Consider the following 20,980-nt stretch of genomic DNA (forward strand, 5'->3'; position numbering starts at 1 on the left):
CCTTGAAGTTTATATGGAACTGGAAATCAAATCCAAGGATTCATGCAAGCAAAGCAAGCACATTACCAACTGTCCATATATATTCCCCACTTTAAAGAATTACCAATCAAAAGTTTTGAAAAGCCGGGCGTGGTGGCGCACGCCTTTAATCCCAGCACTCGGGAGGCAGAGGCAGGTGGATTGCTGTGAGTTCGAAGCCAGCCTGGTCTTTCCAGCCCCTTTTTTTCCTTCTTAAAGTAGTTTCCACTAGCTTATCCGGGATGGCCTCAAATTCCAGATCTTCTCGAAGCCTCATGAGGACTCAAACAGCAAGCACCAGGATGAAGTGTCCTGAGGTGACCCTGCTTTTGCCTACTGGAGAAGAACAACAAAAGAAAAGAGAAGTCTGTCTTTCCAAAATTACATTTATTGACAGGCTGGTTTTTGAAACTACTACATTTCCTGGTCCAGGTGTGGTGGTATGCCCACGCTTTCCACTCCCCCTTGTGGTAATCCTCTTGTGTCTGCCTCAGCTCAGGAAATGGCTTTTAACTCCAAGTCTTGACGTTCTTCCAAAAACACAACAAACAGATGGCTCCCTGGTGAGCTCCGAGGCACGAGTTACACTGAGATCAGCAACTTTCAATTTTACATGTTTAATGAGGAGCACAAGCCAAGGATGTTTGTCCCCGTGAGAGTAGAGCATCCCGACCCTGCCTCAGCTGCAGGCAGGGCATGATCTTGTGTCATGGGACCAAGCACTTGAAGAAAATGAGGGTAATCCAGTGCCCTCTGGAGATGGTGTGAACGCCCCATGTACTACAATATAAGGCTCCCTGTCTGATGTTGGGACACACCTCTTGCAGCGAGCCAAAGAAATTGTCCAAACAGAGAAGGCCAGGCTGCCTTGGATATTTCATTTACTCTTCTCCTTTGCTGAGAGACAGTTCCTGGGAGAGGAGATCAGCTGCCACACTGATGAGGTGAGGGTTGGGGGTCGGGGTGGGAAGGACAACTGCAAAGCATCCATCCAACAATGTCGCCTAAGATTCCTGGGTCTTCAGTGTGGGGACGATGGCCTTCAGTGCCGGCAGGGTAGCTTCTGTGCCTCCCAATTCCCACCGCCTCTGGCATGAGGCATCTTTTCAGTCATCCTCATCGTCATCCTCGATTTGAAACCGTTTCTTCTTGTGGGTTACTGGAGTTCCCAGTGCTGGTGCTATGAGAGTGACAGGCGACACAGGAACAGGAAACATCTCAGTGTGGATAAGGGTTAGAGCAAATGGCAGGGTCCAGACTGAAGAAGCAGAAGAAAACGCAGGCTCCAGTCAGAGCCCCTACCTTGCCTCCTCCCCTCCTCGTCTTCCTCTTCATCACTGTCCAGCAACTGTCGTTTCTTGGGCTCTGGTTTCCACTCTTCCTCCCCAGTGGTCTCCTCCTCTGAGGTAACTATAGGACACAAAATTAGGGAACTGGGTCTGTGTCACCTCAAAGGCCTCGCCAGCCCTCACGCCCACACGAGCGGCACAAAGTAAGTCACCGAGGGGTGAGCGGTGGCATTTTACCTTCCGGCGATGTCAGGCCCGCTTTCTTCTTACGGGCTGAGGAGAAGGCTCTCGGGGCTTCGGCCTGGGGCTCCTCATCGGGACTCTGCTCTCCAGGGACCCCTGGATGTGCCTCTGGCTCTTGTTCCCTTCCCTCCTCTTTTTCTCGTTGGTTCAAAGAAGCTGCCAGTCTCCGGAGCTGGGTGGAGGTCAGCTTGGCTGGAATTCGCCAGAAGGTTTCCTACAGGGCCATAGCAGGTGAAACAAGTGCAAGGGCAGGACCAGCTTCTCTGGTCACTAGGTTTTATTCTATTATTCATTGAATAAACATGGCCCTTTATTGGGAATGATCCATAGGAGCTGTGAACTTGTTATTATTCATAATATATGCCCAACGTTAGCACTCATATAATAAACACAGGTTTTTTGTATGTTTTCTTTTTTTTTCCCTTTTTCGAGACACGGTTTCTCTGTGTAGCCATGGTTGGTCTGGACTCTCTTTGTAGACTAGGCTGGCCCCAAACTCACAGAGATCTGCCTACTCTGCCTCCCAAGTGCTGGGATTAAAGGTATGTGTCACCTTGCCTATTTTGTTTTTTCTTTTCTCTTTTCTCTCTCTCTCTCTCTCTCTTTTTTTTTTGGAGACAGGGTTTCTCTGTGTATCCTTGGCTATCCTAGACTCCTAGACTTGCTTTGTAGACCAGGCTGGCCTTGGTCACAGCGATCCTCCTGTCTCCGCCTCCTGAGTGCTGGGATTAAATGGGTAAGCCACCACGCCTGGCTGTTTTGTTTTTTCAAGACAGGGTTTCTCTGTGTAGCCTTGGCTGTCCTGGGCTCTCTTTGTAGTCCAGGCTAGCCTTGAACTCACAGCGATCTGCCTGCCTCTGCCTCTGCCTCCCAAGTGCGCCACCGCTGCCCAGCATAAACACAGTTGTTAACAAGAAATACAGCAAAGGTCATAGAAAGGTGAGACGGGAGAAAAAGCATCATGCCACAGCGCCACTGGGCCGAGCACCAAAGAGATCCTTTCACTTGGTGATTTAGACAGGCAATAAGACTACCTCTGAGGAAGTGAAGCTGAGCTGACCTGACCTTTTTAGACTGGTTGGTGTTGAACAGGAGGAAGGCGTGTGTGGGCGCGCACATGTCTGCGTGTTTGTACCTCCTTGTATGTGTGGCTGGAGCCTTCCAATAGGGCTAGGAAGACCAACTGGTTATGCATGGGCAGGCCCGCCATTCGCAGGGTGGGAGGTAGTCCAGGATGACTGTGGTGTGAAACAGGTGTGGGCGGAATGGCCATGCAAAGACAGGCACGCCACCTGGAGGCTGTGAACACACAGAACCACCAGGTGCTCCAGACAGATGAGGGGCAGATGGGAATGAGGGCAGCGTGGAGCCGAGACTTAGGGAAGGGAGGCCTGAGAAGCCAGAGAGATGAGGAAGAGACCTGGGGAGCAAAGACAAGGCAGAGGCCAGAGCCAGGGCAACAGCACGGTGCATTCTGACACTTGCCTGCCCTAAGGTCGGGGACCGCATCCCTAGCTTGCGTAGCAGGCGCTGAAACTGTCCGTTCTCCATTGCTTCCTCGTTTTCTTCTGTCAGAGGCACCAGAGGGATTGCCTGGGAGCAGCCTGGAACAGAGCCAGCGGCACATGGCGACTCTGTGAAGGAAGGGCTGGTCCTGGGTCACACCAGGCCCAAGCAGTCCCAGTGTCCCTATGAGCTTACCATCCTCTTCCCGGTCATCTGCTGCGCGAACCAGGCAGTTCTGGAGCCACAGGAGGGGAGCAGAGAGGCCTGAGCAAAGAGGGGAGGCTTGTGCGTGGTCCCCATGCCTTCCGCACCCCCACCTCTGACATGCCTCCCAAGCCAAGTCCTCACCCTCCTGACGCAGGCTTTGACCAAGGTTTTCAGCAGAGGGAAACGAGCTGCCCTGAACTGCCTCTGCTTGTAAGCCTTCCTCCTGGTCCCCGTCTTCTTCACTCTCTTCCTCTGGCAAGTCTTCCTCCTCTTCCGGATCATCACGCCGAAAATCCTTCAAGGTCTCTTCTCCACTTGGCTGGAATTCATCGGAGACAGAGGAATGAAAAACAGGCCTCAGGGGGCCTCAGGGGGGGTTCTGGCTCCTCTGTGCCCACGGAAGAGGCTGCTCTGAAAGCCTGCGGCAGGAGAAGTCCCATAAGTGGACACAGAGGGGCCAGGCCCGGGCTGCAAGAGCCAGGATAAGAAGGTTACCACGCAAGAGGGCGCCAACTTCTTTCTCCGTTTCTTGTATAGCTGCTGCCGTTCAGACACCAAGCCCAGGGCCAGCAGTTTATCCACTATGCGAGCCCGAGAACGTTTGGCTGTGACATTCTTCATGATATGACCAAGGACATCTGCAGGGACAGAGGAGAGAGACACGGGGGGGGGGGGGGGGGGGGGGGGAGGAAAGGAGGGGGGGGAAGGGGGGGATATACTCTAGAGCAACTGTCCGCCCCAGGTGACACAACGTAGCAAGTGAACAGAAGTGGTGGGAGAGCTTCCTTGGGTATGAGGGGCAGGGGAGGGGTTGGTTACTCAGACCTCACTCACCATCCGAGTCCTGAAACTCCTCAAAGAGGCGCTGCAGCTCCAGCTCCTGATCCTCCGTCCACAAGACGATCTGGGTCCCTTTCCTATTCAGGCAGGGGTCAGTCCAGGGAGGCCTGAGGCAAACACGGCTCCTTATCCCAGTTCCCTCCAGAGCAAGGGCCTTTACCTCTGGAAGTCCTTGACGCTGTTGGCCAGGCCCATCCGTACCAGATGGTTGATGATCTGCTTGCGTGTCCGAGGAGCAGTCTTCAGGTGTGCCAAGATGGTGTCCACCACGTCCTGACCTGTGGAGGAGGGGAAGTGGGGCAGTAAGGAGATGTCGGGGGGGGGGGGGGGAGGCCCAAGCTGCCCCCCCTTCACTGTCTCTGGAGACCGCAGAGCCTCACACCTTCCACATCCTTATGGGCGAGGTATAGTTCCTGCAGCTGGGCCTCTTCCTCAGGGCTCCACACAGGCGCTCTGTGGCTGGAAGACCTGAATGGTGAGAGCGGAACAGGTGGAGGGAGGCCACTGGGGTAAAGACAGGCCCAAAGCGCTTCAGAACAAAGGGTGAAGCAGATAACTCAAAACAGGCAAGACGCGGAGGCCTAAAGTAAGCTTTCTTCCTTTGCTCTCCGACCTAAGAACTCAGGAGCCCAAATCAGATTTTTGATCCGCCTGCCTCTGCCTTCCTAGTGCCGGGATTAGAGGCCTGCGCCACCACGCCCAGCCTCAAGCCTGTATTTTTTAGACAAGGCCTCGTATGACTCCTGTCCTCAGGGCCGCCCCCCCCCCCCCCCGACCGTGAAGGCTGGTGACACAGAAGAAAACTGACTGAGGCCCAGTCTTGCTCCTGTCTTGGGTAACCTCAGGAAAAGCACCATTAGATGAGGTGAGCTGCTGATGATCCTCCGCTGGCCTCCCATCTTTCCCAGCCCTGCGCTTACCCACTGTCGACAGAGCCGTATCCTTGAGTCATCTCTCGAACCACTGCCGTGTTCTTCCAGAACAACAGCTCCACAAACGCTTTTTGGTTGACTGCAGCCAAGGCGAAGAACTTGCCAAGGATGTATTTGGCAAAAGTCACTAGCTCCTGCAGGAAAGAAAAGCTACCGTGGCACCACAGCCCGAATGCATTCACAGAACTGGCATCCATGTTTCTCTGCCCATTTCCAGCTTTGCCTCTGCCTCACTCCCTGCCTCTCTCACTCTCCATGCAGTCCCCTCAACCCACCTGCTGGTTTCTTCACTGTGCCCTCATCTCTCTGCCTGTAACACCCTGGCCTTCTTCTCTCTCTCCCCCTTTGATTTTTTCAAGACAGGGTCTCTCTGTGTAGCCTTGACAGTCCTGGACTTGCTTTGTAGACCAGGCTGGCCTCGAACTCACAGAGATTCACCTGCCTCTGCCTCCGGAGTGCTGGGATTAAAGGCGTGCGCCACCCACCCAGCACCTCTGTTTCTCTTGAAACTCACCCACAACCCATTCTGTATCACTCTTGGTAGCCCCCCACTGTGCACTAGTCTTTGGTAGCCCCCCCACTGTGCACTAGTCTTTGGTGGCCCCCCACTGTGCACTAGTCTTTGGTAGCCCCCCATACACTAGTCTTTGGTAGCCCCCCCACTGTGCACTAGTCTTTGGTAGCCCCCACTGTGCACTAGTCTTTGGTAGCCCCCCCACTGTGCACTAGTCTTTGGTAGCCCCCCCACTGTGCACTAGTCTTTGGTAGCCCCCCCACTGTGCACTAGTCTTTGGTAGCCCCCCACTGTGTACTAGTCTTTGGTGGCCCCCACTGTGCACTAGTCTTTGGTAGCCCCCCCACTGTGCACTAGTCTTTGGTGGCCCCCCACTGTGCACTAGTCTTTGGTAGCCCCCCATACACTAGTCTTTGGTAGCCCCCCCACTGTGCACTAGTCTTTGGTAGCCCCCACTGTGCACTAGTCTTTGGTAGCCCCCCCACTGTGCACTAGTCTTTGGTAGCCCCCACTGTGCACTAGTCTTTGGTAGCCCCCCCACTGTGCACTAGTCTTTGGTAGCCCCCCCACTGTGCACTAGTCTTTGGTAGCCCCCCCACTGTGCACTAGTCTTTGGTAGCCCCCCACTGTGTACTAGTCTTTGGTGGCCCCCACTGTGCACTAGTCTTTGGTGGCCCCCCACTGTGTACTAGTCTTTGGTAGCCCCCCACTGTGCACTAGTCTTTGGTAGCCCCCCACTGTGTACTAGTCTTTGGTGGCCCCCACTGTGCACTAGTCTTTGGTAGCCCCCCACTGTGCACTAGTCTTTGGTAGCCCCCCACTGTGCACTAGTCTTTGGTAGCCCCCCCACTGTGTACTAGTCTTTGGTAGCCCCCCCACTGTGCACTAGTCTTTGGTAGCCCCCCACTGTGTACTAGTCTTTGGTAGCCCCCCACTGTGCAGTAGTCTTTGGTAGCCCCCACTGTGTACTAGTCTTTGGTAGCCCCCCCACTGTGCACTAGTCTTTGGTAGCCCCCCACTGTGCACTAGTCTTTGGTGGCCCCCCACTGTGTACTAATCTTTGGTAGCCCCTCACTTTGTAGGCTCCAGCAGCTGGGTCACTAAGCAGCCGATGGAAGAGGTGGAAGAGGGAGAGCTGGAACAGCAGGGCCTCCATCCCCAGGTCATGGGCCAGACGGTGCAGCATCTTGGCGATGCAGTGATTGGTGTGGGCGCTGTTCCGCTGGTAGCTCCGCAGGAGCAGTGCATAGGCTCGTACGATGGTTGAGCACGCGAAGCTGCAGGGAACACGGAGGGGAGTTACTTAGCAAGGGACAGACACTGCTCACCCTCACAGTGCCACAGTCCATCCTCTCAGCCCCTCACCGTTTCAAGTAGTCCAAAAAGTTGAACTCCTTCTCTGACACCTGGACCGCTTGTAACTCCTCTTCCTCCTCCTGGTCCTCCTCCTCCTCCTCCTCGTCATCTCCTTCTACCGGCTCCTGCTGCCCTGTACAGAGAAGGGGGCTTACTGAGCTTCCGCTATGCTGGCGTAGGGCACAACTGGGAAGACAGAGATGGGGAAAATGGATGCTCACGGGGGAGGGGTGCGGAGAGGATTTGTTTCAGCAACTGCATTTCTTCCCCTGGGGAAATGTCAGGAGAGCCAAACACGTTTCCTTCGGGCCACACTTCCCTGGAGACAGACAGAAAAGGTTTTTTGTTGTTGTTGTTTTTGTTTTTTGAAACAGGGTTTCTCTGTGTACCCCTGGCTGTCCTGGACTCGCTTTGTAGACCAGGCTGGCCTGGAACTCAGTGATCCGCCTGCCTCTGCCTCCCAAGTGCTGGGATTAAAGGCATGCGCCACCACGCCCGGACTGACAGAAAAGGTTTTAAACACAGGAAAATCAAACTGCAAATAGAACTGGGAGGAAAAACTACTTCCTTTGTCAACTGAAGAGAGAAGGTAAATCTCTACCTCAGAGACGGAGCGGCTAGGGAGTTTATTTTTCCTCACAAGGCACCTCGCTCTTGCAGAAGACCTGGGTTCAATGCCCAGTGCCCACATGGCAGCTCACAAATGTCTGGAAACCTAGCTCCAGAGATTCTGAAATCCTCTTCTTGCCTCCACGGGCAAACAGTAACGCACGTGGCACATGTACATATATTCAGGCAAAATGCTATTACACATAAAATAAGTCTAATGCACACATACAGAGAACTGAAAATAGCACTCAGATGAGAAGTGCAGAGGTTCACGCCTGGAGGTGTGCACATGGGGTCTGTACACAGAAAAGAGACACTAAAGTACAACTGTCTGTCTTTCTTTCTTTCTTTCTTTGTTAACTGTGTTTTCAGACCATTCTCAAAACCAAAATACTCCAATCAAAGCTTACAAAGAGTTAGTGTCGAGTACAGAGATCCACAGAGATCCTCTGCTGAGATGCCTCTGGACAGAGAACTCGGACCTGGGTGAAGGCCTCCCATTCCCTAGGGGCCCAGGAGGCTGGGCATGCAGGATTAATTTAATTTAATTTAATTTTTTGAGACAGGGTTTCTCTGTGTTACCCTGGCTGTCCTGGACTCGCTTGTAGACCAGGCTGGCCTTAAATTCACAGTGATCCGCCTGCCTCTGCCTTCTGAGTGCTGGGATTAAAGGCGTGCGCCAGCACCGCCCAGCCGGTTTGCAGGACTCTTACCGGGCAGATCGCAGGAGGGCCAGGGCTTGCGGGGCCTGGCCAGCCAGAAGGCATTCTTGGATCCTCACCATGGCTTCTACCCGCTGCTCTTCCACTGGCACCTCTGAGGCCGCATCAAAGGGAATGATGTCCTCCACACCAAGCTCAGGATCCTTCCGACAACGGCAGCCATGGGAACAGAGGCGGGAGAATCTCAGACTATGCTCTATGCGAGCACTGTCCTCAGAACTGGCAGGCGCTCTCCAGCCACCTACCTGGGCACACCGCAGCAGCTTCTCTGCCAGGGCTGGCCACGCGGCCTCCAGCTCCCCAGGGCTGTGGGAGACGTCCCCACATGCAACGCCTTGGTTTTGAACTTTCTTTTTCTTTTTTCTCTTTTTTCTTTTGTTCTAAGAGGAAAGCAATGTATGGTAAAGGCAGCAGAGCCACAGTCTTTGTCCAGCAGTGGCCTGGGGAGCAGCAGTGGAGTGCAGTGTAGACAGAGGAGGACTGGGGAGCAGCAGTGGGGTGCAGTGTAGACAGAGGAGGACTGGGGAGCAGCAGTGGGGTGCGGTGTAGACAGAGGAGGACTGGGGAGCAGCAGTGGGATGCAGTGTAGACAGAGGAAGACTGGGGAGCAGCAGTGGGGTGCAGTGTAGACAGAGGAGGACTGGGGAGCAGCAGTGGGGTACGGTGTAGGCAGAGGAGGACTGGGGAGCAGCAGTGGGGTGCGGTGTAGGCAGAGGAGGACTGGGGAGCAGCAGTGGGGTGCGGTGTAGGCAGAGGCCTGGGGAGCAGCAGTAGGGTGCGGTGTAGGCAGAGGAGGCCTGGGGAGCAGCAGTGGGGTGCAGTGTTGGGAGAGGACTGGGGAGCAGCAGTGGGGTGCGGTGTAGGCAGAGGACTGGGGAGCAGCAGTGGGTGCTGGATTTCCTTGCCCTCCAGGAGGGCAAGTCAAGAGAAAATGCCATTACAGTGGGTAAAGAGCTATGACGAGGATAAACATATAGTGACTACTTTTGCCTTTGATGTGTTTGATTATAAATCTTTGCGTAGAGCATAACCCTCAGGGATTCCCCATCTGTATATGGGGTGCTGGGGGGGTTGAATCAGAGATTCACCATGTAGCCTTGTCTATTCTGGAACTCACTCTGTAGACCAGGTTGGCCTGCCTCTGTCTCCCGAGGGCTGGCACTAAGGAACCGGCCTCTGTCTGACTTTCCTGTTACCCATGCAGTGGACTGGTTCACAGCTATGGCTTTCAGTAGCAAAATGCAAAATTCAGGTGTTATCTTACACCCCTAGGTCTCTCTGTGTAGCCCTTGGCTGTCCTGGAACTCGGCTCTGTAGACCAGGCTGGCCTCGAACTCAGAGATCTGCCTTCCTCTGCCTCCCGAGTGCTGGAATTAAAGGTGAGCGCCACCACACCCGGCAAACAGCAAGTGCTCTTAACCACTGAGCCACATCTCCAGCTCAGTTCTGACATAATTTTAAGCTATAGCAACTTTAATTATAGGAAGGTCCCAGTATAAGAAAAAAACTTTTATCTTATTTTGTGTGTGTCCATGGTGCATGTGAGCCTGTACGTTGTGAATGCTTGGCAGAGGTTGGCGAGTTTTCCATAGTGGTTGGCGTGTTCTCCACGGTACTTTCAACCTTCCCATTTGAGACAGAGTCAAGGTGACCCTAATGGGCAGCTACACACTGGCAATGCCACAAGCCTCTGTCCTTCACCCTCCCCACAGCCCTCCTCACACCCTGGGGCCGCCCTGTACCTGCACCATCAGGTTCCCGCGGCTCCGACAAAACCGCTCCAACATTTTGAGGAAGAGGTGGGTGGTTTCCACCAGGTCACAAAGGAACGAACGTGGATGGTATCTCTCATCAAACTTTCGGAAGAGTGCCAGAAACAGCTCTCGGTACTCCATCATATAGAAAATGTTGTCTAGGGGTGGGGATGAGGAACGAGAGGGCTTGGAGACGGAGGGAAGAGGTTGGGACTTGGAGAAATGAAATTCTGATCAGGAAGTGTGGGAAGGCCAGGATGGGAGTCCAGGCCCGGTCCTCACTTTTGATGATGCGGCTGCTTTCCCGCACGGCCTCGTCTGGGCTCACGTCCATCTCATTGACGGTGGCCAGCAGCTCCTGGTAGGCCTTCAGGGCCAGGTGCATCCTGCCAAGGTAGCATAAGGCTCTGTCAAATGTAAGTGCCAACACTCCCCCAATGGGCCGTCCAAATTGACAAGAATCCCACCAGTCCCTGCACCCTGACCTGACCACCTCAACCTTAAACAAGGAAAAAAAGCATTATCCAAGATCTTGCTGTTCGGGCTCAGCTAAGGCACCTGCCGCGCTCCCCGGCGGCCTGGCCGCTCACCGGCGTGCCCAGGAGGCGGCCTCCTTGCGATCCGTCAGCATCATCTCATAGTAGTTGGTGAGGTTCTGCTCCACGAAGTGGAAGGTGCGGACACTGAGGGTCTCGGAAACGAAGCCGGGGCGGAAGGAGGCAGCTCGGTTGAAGGCCATGAAGAACGCCATAGCCCACATGTAGTAGGTCTCATCGTGCTGCTGGGCTCTCTCCCGAAGCAGGTGATCCTAAGAGAAAAGACGCCGTGACTCAGGCCTTCCAACTCCCTTCCAGCCGTCCCGCCTGAGGTGAGGGGTTGGGCCCTGGACACTAATATAACATCTCCAGTCTCCTCCAATTCTCCTCAGTCTGTTCATATTCGCCTCTACTTTCTCTGAGGAAATTGCTGCCCGTCTTGCCAACCACTGGCCATGCCACCGCTCTGGCTAGTATCTCTCTACTGTCCCCTCCCTGTCACCTACATGTACATCCTCACGGCCTTCCGGGGTTCTCACCTTGACCGCGCCCATGAGCGCATTGTAACAGTTCTCCAGGAACTCTGAGCAGAAGTCTCTGAGGAAAAGCCTCACGTTGAGGGCGGAGCGGCGATGACTGGACAGGTCCTGGGCAGCCTGGCGACGCTTAGGCACCCTCCTCGGCTGCTTTCCCAGATCTGAACTGTAGTTTCGGAGCTGAGGGTATGGCTGAGGCATTAGAGTAAGTCCTAACTAACCCCGCCCCTTGCAGGCCTTTCTACAGACAGACACTGCCCTGAAATTGTCTTAGGGGAAAAAAAAAATGTCTAGACCTCTGCCTCAGGTAGCGGCGAGGACATCAGTGGACACAACACAAGCAACACTTATGTTGTCATCAACTTTCTAAGCCTAAAAACAGTTTTCATCCCCGAGTTGGTCACTCTTCTCAGGTCCCGAGAGTCCATAGCCTCCACATCATATGTGCACATACTCACGTTGTGAAGGCCTTTGTGAAAGACAACGTCTCTCTCCCCAATCGACTTCAAGCCCTGGACGACGTAGGAACCCCCAAATTGAGAGTGCCTTCAAGGGAGAAACAAAAAAACAAACAAACAAAACAAAGGTTCCAAAACGACTCCTCGATTCTAAATATCAGTAATTCTCTTCATCAACAGCTCTGGGGACAGTTGTTTGTTTTTGTTTTGTTTTGAGACAGGGTCTCTCTGTGTAGCTTTTGCTTTGTAGACCAGGCTGGCCTCGAACTCACAGCGATCGCCTGCCTCTGCTTCCCGAGTGCTGGGATGAAAGGCGTGCGCTACCACACCCGGCGTGAGACGGTTTTAAAATGTTACCCATCCTCGAATTGGTCTGAGTCAGCGCACAGCAAGGCAGCCCGGCACCCACCTGTTGCCTCGCTGGAAGACTCGTGTTCTTTTCTCTGCCATCTCCCGTTGGCGCAGCACCTCCAATTCGGCCACATCCGTGTTCCGCTCCTGAGCCGAGCGCCCCTGCCCTACTCCTGCTAGCTGCTCAGGGTTCTGGATTTGCAACGACGAGGGAAGAACCAGAGAGAGAAGAGGCATTTGTGAGCCTTAGTGCACTCCTACTAGAAACACAAACACTCGGAACTGTTGCTAGGCCTTTGACGGAGGACACAGCCACTGTCACCCATCACCCGCCCTCCTCAGGTCATCCCCATTGCTACCAGAGCCACTCTGGCCACATGACAGAAGCCCACGCATGGACGGGGACTGGGAGAGTAGTGCAGGGTCTCACCTGGTCTCGGAACATGAGAGAAACAATCTCCAGGACGTGGAGGCTCCACTGCTGCTCAGCGGATGAGCTGGACAAGAAGAGAAGCAAGTCGTCCATGCCGCTGAGATGCATCGCCCAAAGAAGCCGGTCATGGATGCTGGCATCGTCATCGATCCGCTGAGCAGCCGGTGGGGAGGGGAGGAGAGAGAGGGACACATTCAGCTCCTCGGGTTCCAAGGTCCCCTATAAGCTCCTTGACTGAGGCTACCACTGCCCAACTTGTCAGAGGAGACGGGAAAGCCTTGAAGAGGGGGTTCCCCCTAACCAGCACAGCGCAGATGCCCCAGGACCCACTTCACCTTCTCCTGCTCAGGGTCAGCTGGGACATGGAGAATATTCCTGACCAGCAGCAGGACCCGCTCAATCAGCAAGTTGTCTTCTTCCTGCCGATCCTCCCAACCCTGGGTAAGAGGAGAGAGAAACTGGCTGCAGGACTGAGCCCTGAGCACCAGGACCAAAGAGAAAGAAAAGGCAGCTGGAGGGCGAGATGGCTCATGGCGAACTGAGTTCAGATCCCAGTGCATACTCAACAAATCAGGTGTCTAGAAAAACACCTGTAATTTGTTATGGCTTCTATGTGTATGTATGTACACACACACACACACACACACACACACACACACACACACACACTTCCTTTCTTTATTTTATTTTTTATTTTTTACAAATTTCTAAAAATAAAAAATAGAAAGAAAAGCCAGACCAAGAAGAGACTTGATACCCTATGAGCATATACAGGGGGAGGAAATCCGCCTCAGTCACAGCCATAGGGGAGGGGAGTAAGGGGAAAATGGGAGGGAAGGAAGAATGGGAGGATACAAGGGATGGGATAACCATTGAGATGTAACAAGAATAAATTAATAAAAAATTTTAAAAAAAGAAAAAGAAAAAGAAAAGCCAGGAATGGTAGCACAGGTTGTTAACCCCTGCACTCAGAAGGCAGGGGGACTGCAAGTTCCAAGCCTGCCTACATCTATTCAAGGTCTTTCTGGCGATGCAGTGAGACCTTGCCTCAGAAACAAAACAAACAAACAAACAAACAAACAAAAGAGCGTTAGGGGTACTTCAGTGGCCCAGTGCTTGTTTAGCATCCATCGGAGCCTGGATTCGATCCCAGTACTATAGGGCAGGGACATGGAAAGGGACACAACACGACCCAGAGTATGGCAGTGCATGGCTCTAATCCCAGCACCCAGGAGGGCAAGGCAGAAGGATCATGAGTTCAAAACCATCTTCAGGTACATAGTGAACTTAAGTGTGAAGCTAGCTTGGGCTATCTCAAAAAAAAAAAAAGGGCGGGGGAGAAGCACACACACAAAAAGCTGGGTGGTGGTCACGGCACACATCTTTAATCCCAGCACTCAGGAGGCAGAGGCAGGCAGATCGCTGTGAGTTCGAGGCCAGCCTGGTCTACAAAGTGAGTCCAGGATAGCCAGGACTACACAGAGAAAGCATGTCTTGAAAAAAAAAAGGGGGGGGGGCGGGGTGTGCCCTGAAGAAATAGCTCAGCAGTTAACAGCACTAATTGCTCTTCCTGAGGACCGGTGTTCAGTTCCCAGTACCCACACGGCAGCTCACATCCATCCATAACTGGAGCTCCGGGGGCTCCAACACTCTCTTCTGACCTCTGGGGGCACCTGACACATACAGTGCACATACATACATGTGAGCAAAACACTTGCACATATAAAATAAGGTAATTTTGAAAAAGAAAAAGAAAGAAATTAAGGAAGCAAAGAAAGGAAGTGGGGAGGGAGGGGGCCGTCCTGAGCAGTCCCCGAGGGCTGAGGACCTTCCTCTGCCCAGGGGAGGTGAGGTACTGAGTGGCCGTGGGCTGTGTGGGAAGGGGATGCACTTACCAGCTGCAGCAGCTCATACAGAGTTTCACTCAGGACTCCAAATGCCTTCTCATTGGCAAAGGCCTGTGGAACAGGGCACAGCTCGTAGGTACCGCCTCCCTCTCTAGACGCTGACGACCCAGCCCCCATGGAGAAAAGGCTTCTCACCTCTTTATAGGCCTGAAGGTAAGTCAGAACCTGCAGGAAATGGTGCCGTACACTGGGGTCCTTGGGCACGCTGCCAAAGCAGAGCAAGGCTGGCTGGGTCAAATTTACCATCAGCCTGGGGAGACAGTGCAGGAAGGCGTGGTTGGTTAGGTCTCCTTGCCAGCACAGACCTGATCTCTCTGTCTCTCTCTCTCTCTGTGTCTCTCTCTCACACAGACACACACACACACACACACAGACACACACACACACACACACACACACACACACACACACACGGCTGCCCACGGCACAAGTCAAGAGGCTGAGGACCTGATATCTCTCTCTCTCTCTCTCTCTCTCTCTCTCTCTCTCTCTCTCTCTCTCACACACACACACACACACACACACACACACACACACACAAACACACACGGCTGCCCACGGCACAAGCCAAGAGGCTGAGGACCTGATGACAGCATCGAACAGAGCCTTGTCCTGGCGGTGCTGCGTGAGGATGGGCAGAAGGTCACTCTGCAGGATCTGCGCAGCTCCCAGCTGCTGCCGCACATCTCTCGTCTCGTCCTCATGCCTCAGGTAGCGGATCAAATCCTTCACGCTCTCTTTAGACACAGAATAAAAAAAAAAATTTAAAAAAGAACAAAACATCACTTGCAACCCAACAAGAGGCTGCCCAGGTGCATGTGCTCCTCCTACCCATGGCAGAAGAAATCCATCAGACCTCCTGGTTTTCCTCCTGGTTCCGCAGGAGCACTCACCTAGGCAATCTGGCTCCTTGTGGTAAGTGCCTCCTTCCAAGTACCCAAGGGCGCTACATGTGGCTAGGAGTTCACAGTTCATCATGCGGAGGCCCAGCTGGCAGGGGGATGAGGGTGGAGACAGGAGATGGAACCCTGAGGCCTGTGTGACATGGAAGAGGGATGCAGGGCCTCTGTGGTAAGGAACAAGCTGGGGAGCGACACCCAGGGATATTCCGGGCAACACCCTTAATTGCTTCACTTTTTTCGTTTTTGTTTTGTTTTGTTTTGGAGACAGGGTTTCTCTGTGTAACAACCTGGGGTGTCCTGGAACTCACAGAGACCCGCCTGCCTCTGCCTCTCGGAGTACTGGGATTACAGGTGTGCGCCATCACACTTGGCTGGGAAAATAGCCTTTTTTTTTTTTTTTTTTTTTTTAATTTTTCAAGACAGGGTTTCTCTGTGCAGCCTTGACTGTCCTGGACTCGCTTTGTAGACCAGGCTGGCCTCAAACTCACAGTGACTCACCTGCCTCTGCCTCCCAAGTGCTGGGATTAAAGGCATGTGCCACCACACCCAGCTGGAAAGCAGCTTTTTAAGTAATCAATTGTGGTGCACAGGACTCAAACCCAGGGAGGCCCCTGTGCTTGGTGGGTAAGTGACGTACCACTGAGCTGTATCTGCCACTCTCCCGGCCGCAGCCCCCCCCCCCCACAAAGTTTTTTTTGTTAAGGCTTCTTTCGAGCTGATTAGGGACAAAAGAAAGTCCAGTTTATGATTTACGATCTGGCCCACACCACAGCCAGGTCCTGAAACCAGAGAAACATGGCTCAGAGTTAAGACAACCCAGTAGGAAAAAAGGGGATCAACTCTGAGATGTTCACCTCAGAGAGCTCTGCAGCCTCAGGAGGGGTCAGATGGAATCTTCCGTCTTCTACAGCTCTCCCTAGGACAGACCTCGCCTGGATATACCACAGGAGTTGAACGTGTGCTAGCTCTGGGCTAGTGCAGCGGTGAGAAGAGCCCCTGCCACCAAGGCTGAGAACCTGAGTGCTATCCACAGGCCACGTGTCCCCCCCTCCCTCCAAGTGAAAGGAACTGACCCCAGTCCTGAGCGCATAGTGATTGTATGTGAGACTTGTGTATGTAGGGGGCGGGCCCACAAGTATGCATGTGTGCTTGTCTGTGCGCATGTGTGTGGAGGCCAGAGGTCAGCTCAGGTATCACTCCTTCAAGGCGTGTTCACCTCATCGGTTTGAGACAACGTCGCTCACTGGGGTTGGGGTGGCTTGCCACAGACCCTCCTGTCTGCCTCCTCAGCGATGGAATTACAACCACAGGCCATTACGCTTGTACAACACTTCCATCGACGGAGCTACCCCCCCCCCGCCCCGCCCCCAGGATCCCCTCGGCTTCTGAGGCACCGATATTTGTACAGAAAGTCCCTTCCTTGCCCTCCAATGTTACTCATAAAACCCAGTGACTTCAGCGGAAGTCAGCTCCAACAGAAAGGGAGGTAAAGGCAGCAGTGAGAAGAGAGTAAGCCTCCCCTGCCTGCTTCTGCACTTTCCTCTTCTGCAGCATGTCCCCATTCATCTGGATCCCTGTACCCTCACCAGATGGCACAAACCCAGAATCTCGAGCCACTGGGACCAGCATTAATACCACAGACTCGCACACATGCGTGCACGTGCACACACACACACACACCGTATGTTCTTTACCCACTCCTGTGGAAGATCAGGAATACTCATCAATCCCGTCCCCAAGACATCCTCAGCTGTACCTTGTCCTGCAGGTGGAAGCATCCTCTAAATAGACCATTGCTGGCTCTGGTCCCTAGCTCTAAGGGCCTGACTCCACCCCTACGGGAGAGGTGATGGGTAACACTGCCTGCCTGCACTCGGGTTGTATTTATTTATGTAACTGGTCTGCTTCTTCACTCGCATGCTGTCCTAGTACCCCCAACCACAGTGCTAAACCTACTTCTGAGCTGCAACACCCGGTGAGACAAGGAGCCAGTAAAACACTAAATGACAGGGAGACCTGAGAGGAGCCTTTTCTTTCCTGCCCATTCTCAGGGACCAGGTCTCTGATGAGGTAGCTTCTCAACATGCAACCCTTGAGTGTCCTCAAAGACACTCAGCTTTTCCAGGGAGACCACTGGTGTACATATGTCTGTGTGAATGTGTGTGTGTGTGTTTCTGTGTGTTATGTGCATGCACACAGACATGCACAACAGACCAAAGGCCTTTCCTTTCTGTCCTTCCCGAGTGTGGATCTAAGAAGCTGGCCAGAAAAAGATAAAAGAGCTTTCTCGATTGAAGAGTACTTTCTTGGTGTGTTCAACACCCGAGTGTGGCACCATCATAAAAAAACAGAAACCTTTTTTTTATTTATGGTTTTTGTTCCCTTTGGGGCAGAGTCACTCTATGTATTCCTAGCTGTCCTGGAACTCACAATGTAAGTAGGTGTTCCTCAAACTCACAAAGATCTTCCTGCCTGGATTAAAGGTGTGTTCCACCACACCTGTTCTGGGACTGTTTATTTTATTTTTTGGCTTTTTTTCCCCCCGAGACAGGGTTTCTGTGTGTATTTTTAGATATCCTGGACTCGCTTTGTAGACCAGGCTGGCCTCAAACTCACAATGATCCGCCTGCCTCTGGCTCCCGAGTGCTGGGATTAAAGGTGTGTGCCCCCAGCCCCTGGGACTGTTTATAATGTATGTTAGCATTAAAGGCTGACATTCCTAGTGAGAGCTCCTTTCCCCCAGCCCCAGAGAGGGCCGTCAGGCCGTGGGACTCCTCACCCGTAGCTTCTGACCCACTTTTTCCTTTATACTGCCTCTCATTCAAAACAGCTGTGAGGGATGCGGAGTGAAAGGCCTGGCTGTGTTATATAACCTGCTGAAATCGTTTCTTCTCTCTCTCCTCTACTAAATGTTCTGACGGCCAACAAAGAGGAGGCTAGCTAGATGCCTCAGCGGGTAAAAACACTTTCCACCTGAGCTGAAAGACCTGAGATCAGATGCCCAGGCCACACACACAGATGGCTCGGCTCGAGCAGCAGTGGCCATCGTGAGGGCTAGCCATGCCTGGAATAAACAGTGTGGCCCTGAGCCGGGCGTGGTGGCGCACGCCTTTAATCCCAGCACTCGGGAGGCAGAGGCAGGCGGATCGCTGTGAGTTCGAGGCCAGCCTGGTCTACAAAGTGAGTCCAGGATGGCCAAGGCTACACAGAGAAACCCTGTCTCAAAAAACAAAAAAAAAAATAAAAATAAACAGTGTGGCCCTGTAGACAAAAGACCCTGCCCCAAACTGGAAGGTGAAAACTGACTCCTCAGAGCTGCCATAAATTTAAGATAAAAGGGTGGGTGGGGTGGGTGGCAGGGACATAAAAATGAAGAGTTTCCCCTTTTTTTCTTCTTCTTTGCTTTAGAGTTTGGAAGCAAGAACATCTTGTTTATCTTTTCACTCAGTTAACGGAAAGCTGCATACTGCCTGCTTGTCTGGCCTCTCCCCTACATGGATAGATAACTACAGCCTCCAACCCGCATGGCTCAGGTCCATGGCTCGATCGCTCTCTCTGGCTGTTTTAGGACCTCACCTAGGAACACAAACATACACATCCCAACGCACAAAACTCCTCTCACAGCATATTCTCTCCATCTTGGAGGCCTCTTCTTCTCCCAATGTGACCTTTGAGCTGCAGGCCACACACACTTCCCTACGAGGCTCTCTCTGACCACCTGCAGGACAGGAGTGGAAAACCTGAGATGTGTACACCAAATTCTTACTTCAACCCTTGTGCGCTCTCTTCTCTCTTCCTCTACCTAATTGTTGTCTTATGGATTTTTTTAAAAATTTATTTATTATGTATACAGTGCTCTGCCTGCATGTGTGCCTACAGACCAGAAGAGGGCACCAGATCTCATTACAGACGGTTGTGAGCCACCATGTGGTTGCTGGGAATTGAACTTAGGACCTTTGGAAGAGCAGGCAGTGCTCTTAACGTCTGAGCTATCTCTCCAGCCCTATCTTATGGATTTTTGAATGTACTAAACCCAGTACTTTCACACAGGAACTTCAAACTTCACATAGTTGAAGACGGCAGAATGCACCCGTGTGTGAGGTCGGAGTCCTGCCTTCACCAAAGGCCGCAGACCAGCCCATCCTTTACCAAATCTGTATCAGATTAAGCCTCGGAAAAGAAAGGGTGCAGTCGCAGCCATGGAGAGGTCTGCTCAGATTCCTCTTCAAGAACTTTGTGCTGGGGCTAGAGAGGTTAAGAGCACAGGCTGCTCTTCCAGAGGACCTGGGTTCAATTCCCAGCAACCACACGGCGGTTCACAGGAAATCAAGCAACTCCACAGGGAACTGCACAAATATAGGCATGGCACGCCTGCAATCCCAGAGCTTGGGGGGTGGCCGCCAGCCAGGGCTAAAGAAGATCCTGGTCAGTTAAAAGTGGATCGGTCTGGGACACTCAGGGAGCCTCTACCTCTTAATGAGACAGGAAAGTAGAATTGGAATGTAGTGTTTGGGGCTTGGTGTTCTAGGGCCTTTGGTTCAATTCTAACTCTGGGGAGGTGGCGCTCAATAAACAGGTACAGTACCTCAGGGACACAAGGAGGGAAGTGACCAGTGCTAGGGAGGCAGAGGCTGATGGATCTCTGTGAGTCAGAGGGTAGCCTGGTCTACATAGAGTATTCTCGGTCAGCCAGGGCTAATACTGAGACCCTTTTATTTATGTCTCGTGTGTGTGTGTGTGTGTGTGTGTGTGTGTGTGTGTCTGCGAGCGTTCCTGTTCAAATGTCATTTTGCAGGAGTCAGTGCTCTCTGGGCCTCTAGGATAGCACTCAAATCCTCAGGCAGCCCGACCCGCTGAGCCATCTGGGAGGTGACCAGCTTGGAAGGATGAATAAACTAAATTACTGGATTTCATGGCAATTGCACTTAAGTGACAAGAACTCCCCAGCAGAGGGAGTTCATCTGCCTTGGGGTATGAAAGAACGCGAAGCAAACACGTCCTTTCCGCCCCCCCTCCTCCTCCCCCGAGGCTGGGAGTCAAACTGGATCAGAAAAATGTCAGAGGTGCATGTCACCCACCTAATGACCAAAACGAGGCTTCAAAGTAAATGTAAAACGACGGGCTTCATTTTTCTCCCCAAAAGAAGGCCGTCAGCATCAAAGACAAAGAAATGACACTCCTGCAAAGAACCTCAACTAAATGATCTCCATCTGCCTGGCATCCCCAACAGAGGCATCCTCCTTAGGTTTTACCAAATCTGGGGGCAAAAGGATGAAACACAGTCTGTGAAAACCCGACGAGCACCAGGCCGACATGTCCTCGGGTCTGGACTGGTTGGCAATGGGAAGCCTTCTGCTCTGCTTTCCGAACTGGAAGACCCTGGCCAGACAGTCCGTTCCCTACCCGGGGCTCAGGGGCGCACGGGGATGCGCGGGGGACGGGGAGCGCGGCTTATCTACCGCGCGCCCGCCAGGGGCAGGTCAGAATGCGCGTGCGCGCCCGAAAGGGGCAGGGTCAGAACGTGCGTGCGCGCCGGGGCCCCGCCCCCACCGCCCGGAGCCGCACGCCGCCCCCGTTTGCACCCCTGCACGCTGTCCCCGCTGGGCCCCGGTTGCACCGCCGCCTCCGAGCTTTCCCGTATCGGCCTCCGTCCTGTCCACACACTCACCCGCTCCCCGCGGGTCCTCCGGAGCCTAACAGAGCCGGCAGCCCTGATGAGCAGGAGCTCGCCGACTTTCCCGCCACTGGGCTCGAAGCGACCAGTCTGCGCCTGCGCGGGGCGGGGCAGGGCGGGGCCGAGCGGGCTGAGCCACTTGACTGGGGAGGAGGGGAGAGGGATACGGAAGGATGCCGAGAAGGGTTGTTTA

The 20,980-nt window shown here is 53.3% G+C and overlaps 1 protein-coding gene across 3 annotated transcripts; it reads right to left on the bottom strand.

Moving 5' to 3' along the window:
- Positions 1-386: 386 nt before the first annotated feature.
- TIMELESS (timeless circadian regulator) lies at positions 387-20,874 on the bottom strand. 3 transcript variants are annotated; one of them, XM_084758471.1, is made up of 29 exons: positions 20,782-20,874; positions 15,105-15,246; positions 14,795-14,948; positions 14,347-14,461; positions 14,200-14,262; positions 12,640-12,741; positions 12,302-12,457; positions 11,930-12,063; positions 11,521-11,608; positions 11,066-11,242; positions 10,581-10,798; positions 10,273-10,376; positions 9,979-10,148; positions 8,482-8,616; positions 8,228-8,379; positions 7,127-7,224; positions 6,915-7,038; positions 6,625-6,826; positions 5,024-5,169; positions 4,486-4,571; positions 4,264-4,381; positions 4,098-4,180; positions 3,759-3,901; positions 3,405-3,582; positions 3,252-3,320; positions 3,036-3,154; positions 1,545-1,764; positions 1,321-1,428; positions 387-1,198 (listed from the first exon to the last, which is right to left on the bottom strand). In XM_084758471.1, the coding sequence occupies exons 2-29, from the start codon at positions 15,187-15,189 to the stop codon at positions 1,125-1,127; spliced, it is 3,621 nt and encodes a 1,206-aa protein (XP_084614597.1). In that variant the 5' UTR covers positions 15,190-15,246; positions 20,782-20,874; the 3' UTR covers positions 387-1,124. The 3 variants fall into 3 exon arrangements, with proteins under 3 accessions (XP_084614597.1, XP_084614599.1, XP_084614598.1); XM_084758473.1 differs by having other exon boundaries at positions 15,105-15,201; positions 20,782-20,873; XM_084758472.1 differs by lacking the exon at positions 20,782-20,874 and adding an exon at positions 20,192-20,497.
- Between the last annotated feature and the right edge of the window lie 106 nt (positions 20,875-20,980).

The sequence above is a fragment of the Acomys minous genome (genome assembly GCF_964271855.1).
Source record: "Acomys minous genome assembly, chromosome: 15".
Classification (NCBI taxonomy): domain Eukaryota; kingdom Metazoa; phylum Chordata; class Mammalia; order Rodentia; family Muridae; genus Acomys; species Acomys minous.